Raw genomic sequence first — 20,785 nt, 5'->3', positions numbered from 1 at the left:
TTTGAATTTTTTAAATTTTTCTATGACTAAATTTACTCCTTTCTAGATACTTAATTTCTCTGACAGGCATTAGGTGCTTTTGAGTACAGTGGTCATCATGAAACTTCCATATCTGGATTCAGCACCACAATAATCAGACAAGCGGTAATGAGAGGTTGTCAAATATCTCCAACGGTGAACATGAAGAATCAATCGGATGCTGGGAGTGTCGAATAGATAGATAGCTGTGCCCAGCCAGGGAAGCGCAAGCAATCGGATCATGGCTCGTTGTATAAAAGCTTAATGCGCAATATCGGCATCTTATAACTTGTGATGTTAGTCTACCCACCTGGTGGGATGAACTGGAACTATTTGTGTGACTTGCATTTGTGAGCAGATGAAACTGCAGGACATATTGCTGAAATGGATTGAAACCGACGACTTATACAACACAACACATGTGCCTGATGAAGACTTTGTCTTGAAAGCAGTTAGACATATACGAGATACTGGTAAAGTAGCTCATGGCACCACAGATGGCAAATGGGACATAACAACATTAAGGTAAATATATCATATATAAACCTTATGTCATAATTATCAGAAAAGTTTACAGAATAAATTAAACATTTTCAAGAAAAACGTCAAATTTCTCATTCTTTTCAACATTTGAGCATGTATGTTAAGAAAGAAGATATTTGTAAAATTGAAGAGAGTTTTCAGTTGTCACTTTTACTATACTATCAAAGTCAAAAAGATGTGTTGACTTTTTCCAGATTGACTGAAATTTACACTTTTAATACCAGACATTGACAAAATTCACTCAAAAACCCTTCCGTTAAAATGCTGTTTGTCTTTATGAACTTGTTCCTTATTATAGAGTGCCAATGTAGTTATGTTTTCGGGAAAATCACATAAAATATTTTGACTACCAACCCAATGGTGTTTGAAAAAAATTCCTGAAGCAAAAACAAAGGAAGCCTTCAAATTACTTCCCTGACAGCAGAGGCATAGGGCAATATTCTGGATTCATTCCAGTTCTAGCATGTTCACTTGGGTCACATTATTAAATGAGAAGAAACAAGAACATCACATATGAAATGACAGGAAAACAGTATAGAAACACAACCTGCTGTGCAACAATAATAGTAGTGTTTAGCATCTTGACATGAAACATTGTATTATTCAGATGATACACACTGCTCGTCTTGCACCTTGTATTACCATAATAATCTGTGCCCAAAACATGCTATGTCAACTGGAGAATTATTTGCATAATATCCTTATTTCAGTGTTATTGACTGTTATTCCTTGACTTACAAGACAGAATGACATTTAATGAGACCTAGGCTTTGGAATGAGAATATAGTATTAATACTTTTTTGTTATTTTGGGGGGGTTTCAATACCATGGCAGGACACCAAAAGAGGGCTTCACACATTGACTCTTAGCATTATATGCGTGTGAGAGAGAGAGAGAGAGAGAGAGAGAGAGAGAGAGAGAGAGAGAGAGAGGATGGGAGGGCAAGGCAGCCTTTGAACCCATGATCATAGCATAAGGGATGGAACTCAATTACACAAACATGTAGGGGGGAAAACCCGAAGTGATGCACGTCTTAAGACATTTTACCATTTTAATGAAACCCACAAAAATGGATATGGTTCTGACAAACAAGGAAACATAATCTGGGATTCGAACATGTCTGTGAATATTTTAACCATACCATTTCAATTCAAGATATTCTTGAGGACTTCTCTGATAACCTACAGTCCGCTTGCAAACCAGTTAATTTAAGCAATCTTTCAGAACATCCCTTATCAACCCACACCAGAAGCTGGGCCTATATTCCGGCTCAAGGGCCGCATTGATACAATCAAACTCATGAAACTTAATTGGTGTCCTCGTATCTAAATATGTCAAAAGTGAAACACATCTGTAGACAGAAACAAAGTGGTTGGGCGATAACACAGAGCTGTTTCTGAATCTGTAAATAATTCAAAAACTTCACATGATGAGTGACATTTTCTATTAGTTTGTAATCAGTGCTGGAAATTAGTGGGGCCTTGTCTCTACTCTTATGTTCAAATCAACAATTTGAGGATCCCTTAAATCAAAAACAGTAACATCAAACAACAAAGACCCTTCTTCATTTCAAACAGTGTTAATGTTAATCAAGTTTATTCACTTAACTCATACCATATACATATTAAAAACTCTAAATAGCTAAATATCAAAGAATCTTTAAAACAGAATTGACTCCAAAACCGTACTTCACTAAGCTCCCGAAACAACAGTGGTTAAAATAAACGGTTTCGCATTTCTAATCATCATCTCCCAGTAACATGGTTCATAGAGATGTGAGACACTGAAATATAAGGCCTTTTCAAGAGTTTATTCATTTGGGTTCTTAGCCTTCGCCTGTTGATATACTTTTTAAATCCAGCATACCATATATTAGACCAAAGATGCAGTACGAACATCACAAATTTTCCAACAAGATTTATTTTCACAACCAACAAATAAAATAGATTAAGCCATAAAGTTTCATACTATCAAAAACAAGTATATGTCATTTTGTACAAATACAAGGCTTTTCAAGCTACTTTGGTGATTTTCAAGGTTGACACTAAAATTCAAGGCTTTTCAAGCCTGCATGAACGATGAATAGAAGCTGGGTGATGGATAACAATACTCCGTTAACAGAAAGAAAATGTAATCTTTGGCAGTCTTTCTGTATTGGTGAGGAATTTCATGTATTATTCTCATGTAAATACTAAATAGTGGTAAGAAGTAACTATATAGACATATAAATATTTTAGTAAACCAAATATTATTTAATTTCTGAAATTATTTCAGAGATATATTTCATCATATATACGAAAACTCTCTAAATTGTGCCAAAAAGTCACGGAACATTTAAGTTCTCCATAAACGCTGTCTGGAACTATTCAAATATTATTGTCATTTATATTATGATTGCGAATACATCTATTTATAATTGTGTGTTTATTTTGAAAGTCATCTTAAGCTGTGTGATATGTCCTGATTGCAAATAAAAGTTCTGTTAACTGTCTGTCTGTCTGTCTGATGCTTGTTGTTGCTAAGTTGCAGATGAGGGAGAGGGAGAAGGAGTGAGTCAGTGGTTGAATGATTGGTTGAGTGCTGCTGCTGCTGCTGCTGCTGCTTTTAGCAATATTCCAGTCATACTAAGACAAGGGACATCAAAAATAGGCTGCACACATTGACCTCGAATAATCGAAACAGATTTACAAGAAAACACTTGCACTTCCAGGCTGCCCATGAAGACTTCATGACACACTGTCGTCCAGGTCATGGTTGACACATACTCTTCCTGGAGATCTCCCCCTCATGTACAATTTGCTCACCAACCACTACCCACATTCATTTCCACATACAACCAGGTGTCTGGCCTACTGTCAGACTTTCCACAAGAGACAATACACAAGCCAATTCTACCAAACTACATTCTTCAAATTCCACACCCATCCAGATCATCTTTTATTATTCCTTCATGCCAAGAAATATACAATTCCTCCTCTTTTCAAGACTATGAAATAAATCCAAACCTCCTACCTCTTTAAACATGTGCTTAATATTATCAAAATAATTATTCCAGAGGAAACGTTTCATAATTTCTGACTGAAGGCTAAAGTAGGAGGCCAGCTGAGCACCTGTTATGGCAGCGATAAACGGGAGATCTAACGGAACAGTCTCACTTTATCAAGGCCACGTGGCCACTAACAATAAACACAGTTTTTCACTACAAACAACAACAGTTTCAAGCACTCATACTTCAGTCAGTGACAGAATCCAGACAGCATTGGTTGAATTCTTTCTTCCTTGAAACAAATACAATCAGCATTTATTTTGAAATTTGACAGTGCAAGTATTCCATAGGAGTTATCTGTGGAACTTAGTGGTGGCAAGTCACATTCTGATCATTCTGATAGAGCAGGGATAAGTGATGTAAAACTGGGAGGTACTATTTCATAAGAAATAGTTATTGCTTGCTTTTTTAAGGCTTTTGTTAAGGCCAGCAAAGCTTCCTTGCTTTTGTCTGTACATTTCCTTATGAAAATGAATTGAGCCTGTCTGTGTTGATGGTGACAGCACATGTGATGATGTTGATGTTGATGGTGACAGCACATGTGATGATGTTGATGTTGATGGTGACAGCACATATGATGATGTTGATGTTGATGGTGACAGTACATATGATGTTGATGTTGATGTTGACAGTACATATGATGATGTTGATGTTGATGTTGATGGTGACAGTACATATGATGTTGATGGTGATGGTGACAGTACATATGATGTTGATGTTGATGGTGACAGTACATATGATGATGTTGATGTTGATGTTGATGTGACAGTACATATGATGATGTTGATGTTGATGGTGACAAGGCTAAAAAAATAACAGTGTTGGTTCTCAGGCACCACCTGCATCATCATAAAGTCTGTTGCATGTTTTATTTGTATTTCCATTTTCCAAAAAATATAAAAAACATAATACCTAAACACCGTGCACAAGAAAATTGAAAATGGAAACAAAAACGAAACCTGCGATGAACTTTATGATGATGTGGGCAGTGCCCGAGATTCAAGACTTATTTTTTTTAGCCCAATAAAGATGTTGATGTCAGTTTAGACGATGTTGATGATGATGAGAGTAAAGATGATAATAATATTGAAGGTGACAGTTCAGATGCTCTAGAAACTAATTTTCCAGTGAAGTAATCAAAACTTACAAATTTTGGCACAATGAATTATGGGTTAGTGTAGGGTCGGGACGGTCACTCAGTTGTTCGGGTCGGGTTGGTCCTGTGGGGTGGCTAGTCACAAGATATAATGTTTAATGACGATAACAGTCAAACAGTCAACTCGTGGTTAAACAACACGCATTCCTTTCGACTTTTAAATGTTTGAGTAAAGATAAAGCCTCTGTCAACTTCAGTGTATGCATGACAAGATGGTTTCATGGGTGTATCCAAGTATCTTTTGCCAGGGATCCGGTAAAACAATTCTCAATCAGACATTTTGTACCCAACTTGAGACCTACAGCAGGTACCCAGGTAGGGTAAGGTAATAGGGGGTCGGGTACCCTGGTAATAAATTTGGATTCTTCCCAGCCCTAGTATGTGGTAATGACAATCTTGGTGTTCCCAGCAGGATTTCCAAACCAACATTTTCTGAACTAACCAGGTTTCACTGCAATATCATATAGAGTTTCATACATGTAATCTTTCCAATGCAGAAAAACTCTTCACACACATTGGAGAATATTCCCAAACTATCTAACTTGTGTGAGTGTGTATGGTTTAATGCAGCTTTTAGCAATATTCCAGCATTATCACGGCAGGGGACTCCAGAAATGGGCTTCACAACATTGTACCCCTGTCGGGAATCGAACACAAGTCTTCGTTGTGGCGAGCAAACGCTTTAACCACTAGGCTAACCCACGGCCCAGATCTAACTTGAACAAAGTCCACTGAACAGCTGAAAAATAAATGATCCCATTCATAAATGAATGGCTACAGCACCAAATATCACACACAGCATGAAGTTCCTTATGTGACGAAGGCAAACTTATCCAAATGCATAAAAACAGATGCTGAACTCAGACACACGTCTCAACCTTCCATTTCTTATTTTCAGCCAGACACTTTCACTATATTAAGTTAATGACTTCCTCTTATTTGTCGGAAATGGCTCCTATATTTCGGAAACGTTTCACAATTCATTACAGAAAATCAATAAGCCGCACTTACTGCAGCCATCACAGTGTCAAGACAGGTGTCGTAACTACCATTAACTTGGATTTGATGCTATTTGACTTTATACAAACAGAAGCATTCAACAAAATGGTGTCAAAAGGTGACCAAACTATTTGAAATGTTGAAGTCTTTATATAAAACCATCAATTGCTATGCATGACAAGTCAAATGCTGGTTGTTTTTCCGCCAAAATTGGTTTGATGCTTCCACAACAATCGCAAACAGACAAAACGACATTCGTATAATGCTTGAATTTATGTTTTGAAAATTAATTATTTCTTTCTGAATAAATTATAAAGACAAGAAAAATAAATTTTAGAATCAATTTAGGCAACAACACATCCAAATTTATCATTCATTATCTTTATGTGACATTTTTAAGACGTGACAACAATCAAAACAAGAAAGACCTGGATGTTAAACTTCTCTTGTTCTTTCAAAGAAGCATTGCGGTACAGGTACATCCATCTTCCTGAGGCAAGAGCATCCATTTGCCTTTTTATCAAAGTCTTGTTTCCACCCTTGCCACACCAAGACCATTTTCCTGTGCTTTAAATGATTGGAATATCGCACATATCGAAACTAGGCTTTGATACAGGCTAGTGGACATGCTTGCCTCGGGAAGATGTAGAAACTAGGCTTTGATACAGGCTAGTGGACATGCTTGCCTCGGGATGATGTAGAAACTAGGCTTTGATATAGACTAGTGGACACGCTTGCCTCGGGAAGATGTAGAAACTAGGCTTTGATATAGACTAGTGGACACGCTTGCCTCGGGAAGATGTATAAACTAGCCTTTGATATAGGCTAGTGGACATGCTTGCCTCGGGAAGATGTATAAACTAGCCTTTGATATAGGCTAGTGGACATGCTTGCCTCGGGAAGATGTAGAAACTAGGCTTTGATATAGGCTAGTGGACACGCTTGCCTCGGGAAGATGTAGAAACTAGGCTTTGATACAGGCTAGTGGACACGCTTGCCTCGGGAAGATGTAGAAACTAGGCTTTGATATAGACTAGTGGACACGCTTGCCTCGGGAAGATGTAGAAACTAGGCTTTGATATAGACTAGTGGACACGCTTGCCTCGGGAAGATGTATAAACTAGCCTTTGATATAGGCTAGTGGACATGCTTGCCTCGGGAAGATGTATAAACTAGCCTTTGATATAGGCTAGTGGACATGCTTGCCTCGGGAAGATGTAGAAACTAGGCTTTGATATAGGCTAGTGGACACGCTTGCCTCGGGAAGATGTAGAAACTAGGCTTTGATACAGGCTAGTGGACATGCTTGCCTCGGGAAGATGTAGAAACTAGGCTTTGATACAGGCTAGTGGACATGCTTGCCTCGGGAAGATGTAGAAACTAGGCTTTGATACAGGCTAGTGGACATGCTTGCCTCGGGAAGATGTAGAAACTAGGCTTTGATACAGGCTAGTGGACATGCTTGCCTCGGGAAGATGTATAAACTAGCCTTTGATACAGGCTAGTGGACATGCTTGCCTCGGGAAGATGTAGAAACTAGGCTTTGATACAGGCTAGTGGACATGCTTGCCTCGGGAAGATGTATAAACTAGGCTTTGATACAGGCTAGTGGACACGCTTGCCTCGGGAAGATGTAGAAACTAGGCTTTGATACAGGCTAGTGGACATGCTTGCCTCGGGAAGATGTAGAAACTAGGCTTTGATACAGGCTAGTGGACATGCTTGCCTCGGGAAGATGTAGAAACTAGGCTTTGATACAGGCTAGTGGACATGCTTGCCTCGGGAAGATGTATAAACTAGCCTTTGATATAGGCTAGTGGACATGCTTGCCTCAGGAAGATGTAGAAACTAGGCTTTGATACAGGCTAGTGGACATGCTTGCCTCGGGAAGATGTAGAAACTAGGCTTTGATACAGGCTAGTGGACATGCTTGCCTCGGGAAGATGTAGAAACTAGGCTTTGATACAGGCTAGTGGACACGCTTGCCTCGGGAAGATGTAGAAACTAGGCTTTGATACAGGCTAGTGGACATGCTTGCCTCGGGAAGATGTAGAAACTAGGCTTTGATACAGGCTAGTGGACATGCTTGCCTCGGGAAGATGTAGAAACTAGGCTTTGATACAGGCTAGTGGACATGCTTGCCTCGGGAAGATGTATAAACTAGCCTTTGATATAGGCTAGTGGACATGCTTGCCTCAGGAAGATGTAGAAACTAGGCTTTGATACAGGCTAGTGGACATGCTTGCCTCGGGAAGATGTAGAAACTAGGCTTTGATACAGGCTAGTGGACACGCTTGCCTCGGGAAGATGTAGAAACTAGGCTTTGATACAGGCTAGTGGACATGCTTGCCTCGGGAAGATGTAGAAACTAGGCTTTGATACAGGCTAGTGGACATGCTTGCCTCGGGAAGATGTAGAAACTAGGCTTTGATACAGGCTAGTGGACATGCTTGCCTCGGGAAGATGTAGAAACTAGGCTTTGATACAGGCTAGTGGACATGCTTGCCTCGGGAAGATGTAGAAACTAGGCTTTGATACAGGCTAGTGGACACGCTTGCCTCGGGAAGATGTAGAAACTAGGCTTTGATACAGGCTAGTGGACACGCTTGCCTCGGGAAGATGTAGAAACTAGGCTTTGATACAGGCTAGTGGACATGCTTGCCTCGGGAAGATGTAGAAACTAGGCTTTGATACAGGCTAGTGGACACGCTTGCCTCGGGAAGATGAGGTACATCAAGCACACATTACTTTTAATATAAATCAATCTTTTTAATAACTGATACACATAGGTGCGGTGAGGTTAAATGGGGTTTATCTGCAGAGTGCTTGGGACTGCTTGTCTCGTCCGGACATAAGTGCTATATATATAGTTCCATGGAGCTAACCCGCTGAGATATAATGCCGCAATTAAACACTCAAAGACAGTACAGTGACTCCCAGACGACCAGAATCATCTTTGACCATTTTAAGGTATGATGGGATCAGGGAATTGAACCTCCGACCTTTCGTTCCCGGGGCAGACTCTCTATCCAGTACACCACCGAGTTTCATCCTTACATCAACTGATCAAGAGAATCCTTTTGCAAATACAAGATCAATATTCTTTGAACTCAACATCCTGTTATCCACATAATCTACAAATTCACTAATTATGTGAGGGACATATGCCAAGCCAAATGATAAGATAACCAGACATTAAACAATCATGTTGCCGCCACACTATTGTTGTTGCAATTGATTCTGAGCCAGCAAATCACAGGCCTCTGAACATACATTTCCTGCAAGGAAAACTGATGCAACTGTTGGTCATCATTAAATTATAGAGAAATTACATATACTACTCAAAAGAGTTTAAGGAGCACCTGATTCTTTCAGATTACTAAAGTTAATCTGTCATGGCATGACATTAACTTTTGGAATATTAACCATAAAATGATTTAAGTTAGAGAATTTTGTCGTTAGAGGCGACTAACGGGATCGGGTGGTGAGGATTGCTGACTTGGTTGATGCATGTAATCGTATCCCAACTGCAAATATCGATGCTCATGATGTCAATCACTGGATTGTCTGTTCTACATACAATTATTTACAGACCGCTCTCATATAGCTGGAATATTGCTTAGTGCAGCATTAAACAACAAACAAACAAACAAACAAACAAACCGGAATCAACAGATTCTCATGATTTCTCCATTACTGAAGTTTCAATGTTTTTCATTATCAAAATAAGTTGACTGAAGGATGTGATCACCCTTTATAAAAGCTCCTAAAATCAGCAGCCTGCAAACGCCTACTGGGGCAATCATCTCCACAATGAGATTATGCAAATATTATCTCATGCGATGAACACATTGTCACACAATCCGCCCAGGAGGGATAGCAACACACACTCAGAATTGCCAAAAAAGATTAAAACAATACCCAAGTCTAACACAAGCCCTGAGGGTACAAAGAATGTTTTTCAAACCACTCAGGCTGTGTCAGTTTCAAGTCATCAGCAGAATGATCTTGACACCATGCTGTGTGTAGTAATCGTTGTTGCATAGGAACATCTGAAAACAGGCCAGTCATAACAGTCTATCTGCTCTAGTAAGTGAAAGAAACCCAAACAAGTCATTGTTTGTGTTGTACATATCCCACATTTTAGAAGGCCCATAGATGAAATAAGACCTTGTGATAAGAAACTCAACAATACTGTCATTTATGAAGGAAGTGTATCTGCAGAGCCAGTGAAATAGACAGGGCTTATCATCTGTTGCCATGCAGGGATGGCCTGATTTGTACTTCCCTTATCTCTGATCTGTGACATTCATCCAATGTGATGTGAAAGGACAAGAGCAGTGTTGTGTTACACTTGGATCTTTTAGCAAATAGTTATCCTCATCTTTTTTATGCCCTAGAGAACTGACTTATTTTGAAGAAAGAGATGACATGAAGTAAACACTACTGATGAAAAAATGATTTTTCTGAAATCCTGAAATAAGGGATGATTCTGAAGTAGAAGTTGAGATGTTGCTTTAGTATTGTCATTGTTATCACACATCATCATCATCATCATCATCATCATCATCACAGCACGTCATCATTGATTTTCTTTTTTAAATCCTGAAATGAGCTTCACACAATGTACCCATGTGGGGAATCGAACCTGGGTCTTCAGCATGGCGAGCAAAGGCTACCCCACCGCCCCGATTAAACTTGAAATTTCTCCCAGTATCCATCATTCCTACAAAGTTTAACCTTCTGAGAGGATCTTTGGATACATCATTTCAAAGTCTCAGTTCAATCAGTTCAAGAAAAAGAGTTGTTGATTTTGGCTCATAATCATTATGACTTAGGATCAAGGCACACCAAACTGTGGGGCCTCACACAACTGGCGACACATAGCCCTAATCATGCCATGAATAAACCTGAAATGTCCAATATTCATTTTCTTCTTGCCTTTGTGCACATTGAGAGAATGGTTTTATTTAAATTGAAATTCATAAAAACAAAAAATAAATTAGTTTTCCTGGTCACCAGGAAGGGGGACATGAAGTGTAAACAGCCTAGATTGCTTTTCATCTGCTTGGTGAACCAGTGGCTTGAATATCAGTGTGTTTTTACTTGATAGCGCAGAAGCCACGTTAGACTCGTAAACTTACATCAATAGAGGAGGGAAACCTTGGCATGCAAAGGGAATGTGAGCTTATTGAATGTCTATCGCATTATTTTCTTACCTGATCACAAAAGATTTTAGATTTTAACCTATTCAATTAAGTTATGAGGCAATACCGTTTAGTAATCATGTCCCTGACTGGCGAAATTTGCCTGGTGATTATTTACCATATAATGGAAAGAGTTATTGATGCCATCAACCTATCCAATATACCTTGATCCAATAAATATGCAAATGAGTTAAAATTACCAAGCAAAACTATTCTCAATAAGCTCTATACATCAGTGCAATGTCTACTTCCTCAGATAGGTGTTTCTGTGATTCTGTAAACAAACAAGGCTACAATTTATTTGGCACTATTTGATCATACGGCAGCTCAGTGATGCACTGAGTTTCCAAAGTTACTCCATCTTAAACATTGTTGATATTTAGAAAGACATTATACAATCTCATTAAAATCAGATCTTAGTTCTCGCTACCGCAAAACAAAGATCTGAGGACGTCCCATTAGGGGTCACGTCAGAACGACCTTTCGTCCGACCAATCAGAGCTTCGCTTAACAGATCATGAAAGTGACAGTCGGAATGTGATTTCTAATTATGCAACGTCGAAAACTCTAACACAGGGTATTCTGAACGATTATTACGGGCTAAACAACTGAATCCATACAATCTAGACCATCTATAAGCCATTCCAGAATGTTCTTTTGTTCAGGTTTCAAATTTTTAATAGAGAATTTGTCAAAATGTTTCGAAGTGTAGTCGCCAATTTGAAATTAGTTCCGTAAAGCACGAGAAAGCTGCCTTCTGACTGGCTAATGTTGACTTCTTGTCAGTCATTCCATTGGTTGGTCAAAGTTCGCGAAAGGTCGGTCTGACGTGACCCGTAATAGGATGTCCTCAGATCTTTGTTTAGCGATAGCGAGAACTAAGATCTGATTTTAATGAGATTGGACAATATATGACTATGAGATTCTTACCTTCATGTGTTTCCGTATTGTATACATTGCCAAAGGCTCTCATGTGTTTCCGAATTGTATACATGCCAAAGGTTCTCATGTGTTTCCGTATTGTATACATTGCCAAAGGCTCTCATGTGTTTCCATATTGTATACATTGCCAAAGGTTCTCAAGTGTTTCCGTATTGTATACATTGCCAAAGGTTCTCATGTGTTTCCGTTTTGTATACATTGCCAAAGGTCTCATGTGTTTCCGTATTGTATACATTGCCAAAGGTTCTCAAGTGTTTCCGTATTGTATACATTGCCAAAGGTTCTAATGTGTTTCCGTATTGTATACATTGCCAAAGGCCCTCATGTGTTTCCGTATTGTATACATTCCCAAAGGTTCTCATGTGTTTCCGTATTGTATACATTGCCAAAGGCCCTCATGTGTTTCCGTATTGTATACATTCCCAAAGGCCCTCATGTGTTTCCGTATTGTATACATTGCCAAAGGTTTCATGTGTTTCCGTTTTGTATACATTGCCAAAGGCCCTCATGTGTTTCCGTTTTGTATACATTGCCAAAGGTTCTCATGTGTTTCCGTTTTGTATACATTGCCAAAGGTTCTCATGTGTTTCCGTATCGTATAAATTGCCAAAGGCTTTCATGCGTTTCCATTTTGTATACATTGCCAAAGGCTTTCATGCGTTTCCATTTTGTATACATTGCCAAAGGTTCACTTTGTGCAGTTTTTCTTCCTAAAATAAGACATTTATGATATGGAAACAATCGTATAGTAGTCGCTATTTCTAACATTCTTGGCCATGGTAAAACACCAGAAACACATTTCTTTGTTACATTGGCCTGTTCTTTGGTCAAAATCACCAGAATGACACACTGTACCATATGTCCATATCTTATTATCATTTGTGTTAAACCTAATTTGATTTACTGCATTTATTCTTTTCAGAATGCTCCAAAAAGAGGCACCTCACCATGGAACCATTGTCGATACACGATAGACCAAAATAACCGCTATCATCCCCATCTTGATCAACAACTGAAAACAATGATCAACATCTCCACGACCAATTGAAATAACAACCACAAATATCTCAATAGAAAATTGGGCAAAAAGCAACAATCAGTTTGTATGGAATCTGACCTGGATTGTATGAGAAAAGGTCAAGGCAATGTTACCAGTGACCTTTAACCAGTAGATGTCAAGGACACAGTTACCAGTGCAACTTACAGCAATGTGGACAAGCACAGTGGCAATGGAAGTGTTAAATGAAAGCATCTCTTTATTGCGACACCAGAACATGCCTAGTGATGACCCAGCCATAGCGAAGGACACTGTCCAGAAAGTAATCTTCATTTTTGCAATTCTCATTATCCCTATTTGCATATTTGGATGTATTGGAAACATCCTCAGTCTATTTGTTCTTATTCATCATCGTATGCGCAATACGACAAACTGCTGTCTTGCTGCACTCGCTGTGTCTGACTTTCTGGTGCTGTTTCACAGCCTTTGGTATTCCACGATTATCATCTACAAGTCACGTGATCCTGTCAGTGCTGCTAATCTCCGTCGCTTGACATATCCAGTTATAGGAGCCTATGGGAGTGTGGTGACTGCCCGAATTACAACATGGCTAACAACACTCCTCAGCATAGAAAGATTTGTTGCCGTTTACTGCCCAATGAAAGCAAGAACTATCTGTGGCAAGAAGCACACGTACCTCGGCATCCTGATGATCTATTTCGTGACAATCATTGCCTTCCTGCCCCATGCTCTGAAATACCGACCAGAAACAGTCACCAATAACAACAGAACAATTGTCATCCTTCATAAGACGATTCTTGGAAAGAACCATCAATTCTGTGCAATTTATGGCACGATTCTCAACATCTTGTTCCGCTTTGTCCCCATTGCTCTGCTTATAATCCTGAACATTCTCATTGTCAAAGCCATACGGCAAACCTGGAATCTTCGTCGCATCATGAGCAAGGGAGGTAACCCTTGCAACATGTCTGAACAGAATCGCATCACAATAATGCTGCTTATTGTTTCCTTCGTCTTCCTAATTTGCATACTGCCCGGAGCTCTCAACAGCATCGCATCCCAAATTAAGCAAGACTACTCACGTCTTGGGTCCAACCGTAACCTCTTTGCTTGCATTTCATGTGTGACCTATTTCCTCGAAACTGTGAATTCGTCAATAAACTTTATCATCTACATGGCTTTCAGTGCCAAATTTTGCAGAACTTACCAAGAAATATTTTGTTGCATAAAGCCATCAGCTGTTCCTCGAAGCTCAACAAGGGAGATAATTCGCTTTGTTCGGCGTCCTCTTGTATCAACAGGTTCTTCGGGATCTAATGGTAGTCGTGAGTTCCGACTGTCTGCTATGCTGACCGATCAGCGCAGACACCAGTTCCGCAAGTCAAGATGTACAGCAATATCCAGCTTTGACATGGAGAATATTAAACTGTTGAGTCAGCGGGATAAAAACCTTTCCGCTGAAAGTGACATTGGGGTAGTTCAGTACAGCTGAAGAGTCTAGAGACTGGAATAGTTCAGCTGGAAAGCCTGGAGACTGGAGAGTGAAACAGCTTAGCATAACCACAGCCTGTACACAGAGTAGTTGAACAGTTTAGCTGAATAGACGGGAGTGTGATATATATTTCAGCAAATCTGACCAGATAAGAGAGTGCAATAGTTCAGTACAGCTGAACAGACTGGAGAGTGAAATAGTTCAGTACAGCTGAACAGTCTGGAGAGTGAAATAGTTCAGTACAGCTGAACAGACTGGAGAGTGAAATAGTTCAGTACAGCTGAACAGTCTGGAGAGTGAAATAGTTCAGTAAAGCTGAACAGACTGGAGAGTGAAATAGTTCAGTACAGCTGAACAGTCTGGAGAGTGAAATAGTTCAGTACAGCTGATCAGACTGGAGAATGAAATATTTCAGTACAGCTGAACAGACTGGAGAGTGAAATAGTTCAGTACACCTGAACAGACTGGAGAGTGAAATAGTTCAGTACAGCTGAACAGACTGGAGAGTGGAATAGTTCAGTACAGCTGAACAGACTGGAGAATGAAATATTTCAGTACAGCTGAACAGACTGGAGAGTGAAATAGTTCAGTACAGCTGAACAGACAGGAGAGTGGAATAGTTCAGTAGAGCTGATCAGACTGGAAAATGAAATATTTCAGTACAGCTGAACAGTCTGGAGAGTGAAATAGTTCAGTACAGCTGAACAGACTGGAGAGTGGAATAGTTCAATACAGCTGAACAGGCTGGAGAGTGGAATATTTCAGTACAGCTGAACAGACTGGAGAGTGGAATAGTTCAGTACAGCTGAACAGACAGGAGAGTGGAATAGTTCAGTAGAGCTGATCAGACTGGAAAATGAAATATTTCAGTACAGCTGAACAGTCTGGAGAGTGAAATAGTTCAGTACAGCTGAACAGACTGGAGAGTGGAATAGTTCAGTACAGCTGAACAGGCTGGAGAGTGGAATAGTTCAGTACAGCTGAACAGACTGGAGAGTGGAATAGTTCAGTACAGCTGAACAGACTGGAGAATGAAATATTTCAGTACAGCTGAACAGACTGGAGAATGAAATATTTCAGTACAGCTGAACAGACTGGAGAGTGGAATAGTTCAGTACAGCTGAACAGACTGGAGAATGAAATATTTCAGTACAGCTGAACAGACTGGAGAATGAAATATTTCAGTACAGCTGAACAGACTGGAGAATGAAATATTTCAGTACAGCTGAACAGAGGGGAGAGTGGAATAGTTCAGTACAGCTGAACAGACTGGAGAGTGGAATAGTTCAGTACAGCTGTAGAGTCTGGAGAGTGGACTTGTTCAGTATAGCTGAACAGACTGTAGTGGAATATCCAACTTCACACATTGTAAATGTTGTGTCTGACTGTGATCATGTTTTGCATCGTTTACAGAAACCAAAATACAGCTCCTGAATGTTAAAGGCAGAAGCCATTTCTGTCGTCTCAAATACACAATCTGCATGGTCTTCATAGAATACCATATTCGACGTAATAAGCCTCCACGGCGATACTTGCAAATGTATTGGCTTGTGAACAATCCCAATTAGCACCCCTTCGTTGATCACTGTACACCAGACTTATTTATTCGCGTATAATATGCACTCATGTGTTACATGCACCCTTAATTATGGGCAATTAAATTCTGGAAAAATATATCTGTCGTATATAAACTCACCAAAATATTATTCTAATAAGAGACTCCTATTTCTAATTTTGAGAGTGCCCTGGGCACTTATTACGTCGAATACGGTAACAAAATACATCTTGTATTGCCATTGAAAAAGAATTGTGCTGACTAGTATTTGAATGGTGCATGTGTATCAAATGTGTAGTATCCCATTTGAAGTTGCTTTTTCACTACAGTGAACATAACACTTGATATTTTACTGCTGTGAACATAACACTTTGACGGAACTATTGGCATTACAAGAGCTACCTCCCGCAAATTGTCTCCCTTTATCATAGGTGTCTAGGCCGTCAACGAACTGTTGACTTCCTTTTCACGTAAGTTCCACATTGACAAGGCAAAATAACGACAGATGGTCATTTATGGAGTTACTATAGCTTCTTGTCATTTGTTATTGTCTTGAAAGTGTTTTGATTAAACTGTAAATTTCTCATTTAACTTGTCTATCGAGACGGTTTGTTTCGCAAAGAGCCATTTTTGTTACATGACCAGCGTGTATTCTTTTGCTTCAAACAGGGGTCTCGTTTTGAATAGTATTACTTTTTTATGTAGATTTTGTATATAATCATACAGGTGTATCTATTCGTATGGTAAAGAATTTTGTGGCCCTAAATATTTTTTGTTACTTTTGTATATATATTTTAAGATTTTGCAAACATAAAACTACTTTTTAAGTCGCAAAACATATGTGGTGGTGACCGTCCCTGTGTGTTAGGTTGAGAGAATTTACATTTCAAGGTTTTACATTTGTAATGAAATAATTTAACTTTCCGGAAAAGACACAAAAGGTATATAATTAATAGGATATGTCATGTTTCTAAGAAATATCATGTTTCTCTCATCTCGTGACAGGGGAAAAGGAGATATTTTCACGAGTAGTGAGTGAGTGAATCAGTATTGAGGGAACAAAGGACATTTACATCAAAGGTACATGAGTTCAGTGAAAAGCATACCCATATGCATAGAAATTCTGATGCACTACGAGCTACATATATAATAATGTAATTTGTTTGTTGTTCATGCCGCTCTCAGCAATATTCCAGCTTTAAATAATCAAGTCTCGACCAGACAATCCTGTAATTAATAATTCCGTGTGCGACTTCAGGTACTCGTCTTGTAAAATCCTTTTATAGGTCCAGTAAGCCTCGAAGTCAATACAATAACATACAAATTGACTGAAAATAATGGTGAGAGCCAAATTGCGGCAAGCAACCTCAAAAGTTTTTGGCACAGTTTTTGATATTGTGAACAACGATCCTTGCAGTGGGTGTGTGAAGACATGCTATCAACCAAAACACGGAGCCTGACCACCCAATCCATTTGCTGACCTCTTACCACTGGCATAGGTAAGGGTTGGTACAGATTTGTCCTCAACAGATTCAAGGCCTTTGCAAGGCTTTTTCAAGGCACTTGTAGTCAAATTCAAAGAAAATATCATCCTGGATCACAAACACATTCATTTAGATATCATCACGTTAGATATCATCATGCAAACGAGGTAAGTAAAATCAGCTACGAAGTTTAAGTTTCTCGTTAACATGCAGCATTATTGAATATGTTCGTGTACATTGACAACCACATTGGTATTTCATATATTAATATTTTAAGAAATTGATGTGTAGTTAGGGTGTAATTCAAGTTCTTTCAAGTCTTTATTTCCCCCATGCAAATGCCTATTTAAGGCCTTTTCAAGACAATCTCTAAACCTTAAGTTCTTTTCAAGACCTGTAAGCACCCTGAGGTTGCTCCGGAGACCTTGTCTGATGCAGAATCACCACAGGGGAATTAATTGTGTTAAAAGATTTCTTTGTCATGTGATCATAACTTAAGGGAATGCTTGTCATGCCTCCTGTCTTTGAGGATGTCAACATATTCACTTTTTTGTTTGGGGTATGCCTTAAATCAATTTCTCCTACACTGAACCTTAAAACTGCTCCCCGAAGTTGCAACTTGGTTGGTTGGTTGGTTTATTGTTTAACACTGCACTCAGCAATATTCCAGCTATATGACGGCGGTCTGTAAATAACTGAGTCTGGACCAGACAATCCAGTGATTGACATCATGAGCATTGATTCACACAATTGGGATACGATGACATGCATCAACCAAGTCATCGACCCTGACCACCCGATCCCGTTAGTTGCCTCTTACCACAAGCGTAGTCGACTTTTACAGCAAGCTTGGGTTGCTGAAGACCTAAGAGGTATAACTGGGGTTGGAACTGCCAGGCCACTGCCTGTATAGGGGCTCCATTAGGCACTAACATACCACCACCAGCATCCTGGGCACACACAAAACACCAGTCCTCCATGGCATTCATGCACAGCTCAAGATAAGCTGCATATTTGCATAAAATACATCAGATGTATCACCATTACCAAACTAATACTACATACAATTAATTATGCATGAAACATTGAAAACAACAAAGTATATATCAACATTTAGCATAATTACCCAATGTATCCTTTTCAACTCTCGTACCTGTATTACTTTACTGAGCGAATGCAGGATTCATGCAAACATTAACTCGTTTATTGTTAATTAGACATGGATATATCACTGTTTAGAGCCTATAAGAAGTAACCAGAAACAGCATTTTGATCAGAATTATCCAAAAAATGTCTATAAATACCCATTAGGGAGGGCCGATGGGATTACAAATATATTAAAAACTGAAAACTATCAGTACCTATCAGTAAAGGACTACTTGTTAATACTCAATGGCTCAAAATATTATCTGTAGCCCCGTTCATGTGCTAGACACTGTTAGGACTCTTCTATGTCCCTGTGTTCATTCACATTCTTCATTCAATAACCATCATCAAACAACCTGTCGATAGAAACTAACAGTTTTAGTCTCTGCCTTATAACAGCAACAGAAACTAACTGTGTTAGTTCATTAGTCCTGATAATGATAACACACAGCAATAACCTTAATGGGAAATTTCTACCAGTCCTTATGATACCTTAACTATTGGGCAGTTTTGTAAGGACTACTGGACATGCCAATTTCTATCACTGATATTGGTATTATTTGTTTGTTTGTTGTTTAACACCGCACTCAGCAATATTCCAGCTATATGACGGTGGCCTGTAAATAACCAAATCTGGACCAGACAATCCAGTGATTGGCATCATGAACATCAATCTATGCAACTGGGATTGATGACATAATCAACCAAGTCAGCGAGCCTGACCATCCGATCCCGTTAGTCGCCTCAAACAATAGGCATAGTTGACTTTTACGGCAAGCATGGGTTACTGAAGACCTATTCTACCCCGGATCGTCATGGTATTAATAAATTAGGGGTGTGTACATTGAAGTGGTCATATGACTGGACTGCTTTGGGACTTGCGACTGAGTTTATTTGGTAGGTTAAAAATATATTTTGCAATGAAAAAGTTTTTCATTATCCCTGCCATGGAATATTGACAGTTTTCCTTCTAAAGAATGTTCATATGATCTTACATAAGCCTCAGCACATATGTTTACTGTGCTGAGGCCTATCTGAGGCCTTTGGTTTATTATTAGGTTTAGAAAAATGTTTGTCCCAAACTTCCATGGTTGAAAAAATAAACAAACTTCAACCATGTTATTATTCATGAAGAAACCCAAACAGGCCCTTACTTTGCATGTTGGGTTCATGTTGGGAGTCGATAGTTTGGCACTAGTTTCAGCTGATTGTATCAATGGTAATAATCTAGTTTGATATGACTGCCAATTGCCAAGTCTAGTCCCCTTTTAATACCATGTATTGAGTGTGTGTGTTATAAATTTTCTTTAAAGCATGGACTATTCTGTTATAACATCCTATTACAACTTCAAAAAGTTTACTAAATTGACTAAAACTGCCACAGTAAAAAGCATATTTGTGGAAATGCATCCTTTTGTTTCAGAATTGCAAATATGACTGTAGCCACTTAGGACTGTCATTGTCCCTATTGCTCTTCTCTGGTGGTCTCTAATAGAGGACAGGTCCAATCTCATTCAAATCAGATCTTAGTTCTCGCTACCGCAAAACAAAGATCTGAGGACATCCCATTAGGGGTCACGTCAGAACGACCTTTCATCCGACCATTCAAAGCGTCGCTTAACAGATCATGAAAGTGACAGTCGGAATGTGATTTCTAATCTTGCAACCTGGAAAACTTTAACACAGGGTATTCCGAACAATAGTTACGGGCTTAACGACTGAATCCATACAATCTAGACCATCTATAAGCCATTACAGAATGTTCTTTTGTTCAGGTTTCAAATTTTTAATCGAGAATTTGTCAAAATATGTTTCGAAGCGTAGTCGCCAATTTGAAATTAGTGCCGTAAAGCACGAGAAAGCTGCCTTCTGATTGGCTAATGTCGACTTCTTGTCAGTCATTCCACTGGTCGGTCAAAGTTTGCACAAGGTCGGTCAGACGTGGGTAGCGAGAAGTAAGATCTGATTTTAATGAGATTGAGAACAGGTCCATAATTTGATAAGATTAATGATCCCGATCACATTGATGAAATGTAATGATTATTCCCCTCACTTATCAATGACTATTTCTTGCAAATGTACCCTTTGTATGACTAGAATTTGGGATTCGGTACAGTAGTGAGTTGCCATTCTGCCTGCATTAAACAGAATAGACACCGGGTCAACGAAATTAATGGAC

At 39.2% G+C, this 20,785-nt stretch overlaps 2 protein-coding genes across 3 annotated transcripts in view; one reads left to right on the top strand and one right to left on the bottom strand.

Annotated features, from left to right (window-relative positions):
• LOC124112254 (ER membrane protein complex subunit 10-like) overlaps positions 1-20,785 on the bottom strand; it is a 48,031-nt gene that overhangs the window by 11,649 nt on the left and 15,597 nt on the right. Inside the window, exon 7 of one of the 2 annotated variants that reach the window (XM_046472271.2) lies at positions 329-397. The exons of the other annotated variant lie outside the window; for it this stretch is intronic. Within the exon in view, the coding sequence (XP_046328227.2) occupies positions 329-397 (69 nt within the window). The remainder of the gene's footprint in view (positions 1-328; positions 398-20,785) is intronic. 2 annotated transcript variants of the gene reach the window in all.
• LOC124112253 (FMRFamide peptide receptor frpr-18-like) lies at positions 12,598-16,056 on the top strand. The gene has a single exon (XM_046472270.2). The coding sequence runs from the start codon at positions 13,084-13,086 to the stop codon at positions 14,419-14,421; it is 1,338 nt and encodes a 445-aa protein (XP_046328226.1). The 5' UTR covers positions 12,598-13,083; the 3' UTR covers positions 14,422-16,056.

The sequence above is a fragment of the Haliotis rufescens genome, unplaced genomic scaffold (assembly GCF_023055435.1).
Source record: "Haliotis rufescens isolate VD_foot unplaced genomic scaffold, xgHalRufe1.0.p SCAF_6, whole genome shotgun sequence".
Taxonomy (NCBI): domain Eukaryota; kingdom Metazoa; phylum Mollusca; class Gastropoda; order Lepetellida; family Haliotidae; genus Haliotis; species Haliotis rufescens.
Note: the sequence above shows the minus strand (reverse complement) of the source record. Positions and strands in the feature narration are given on the sequence as shown.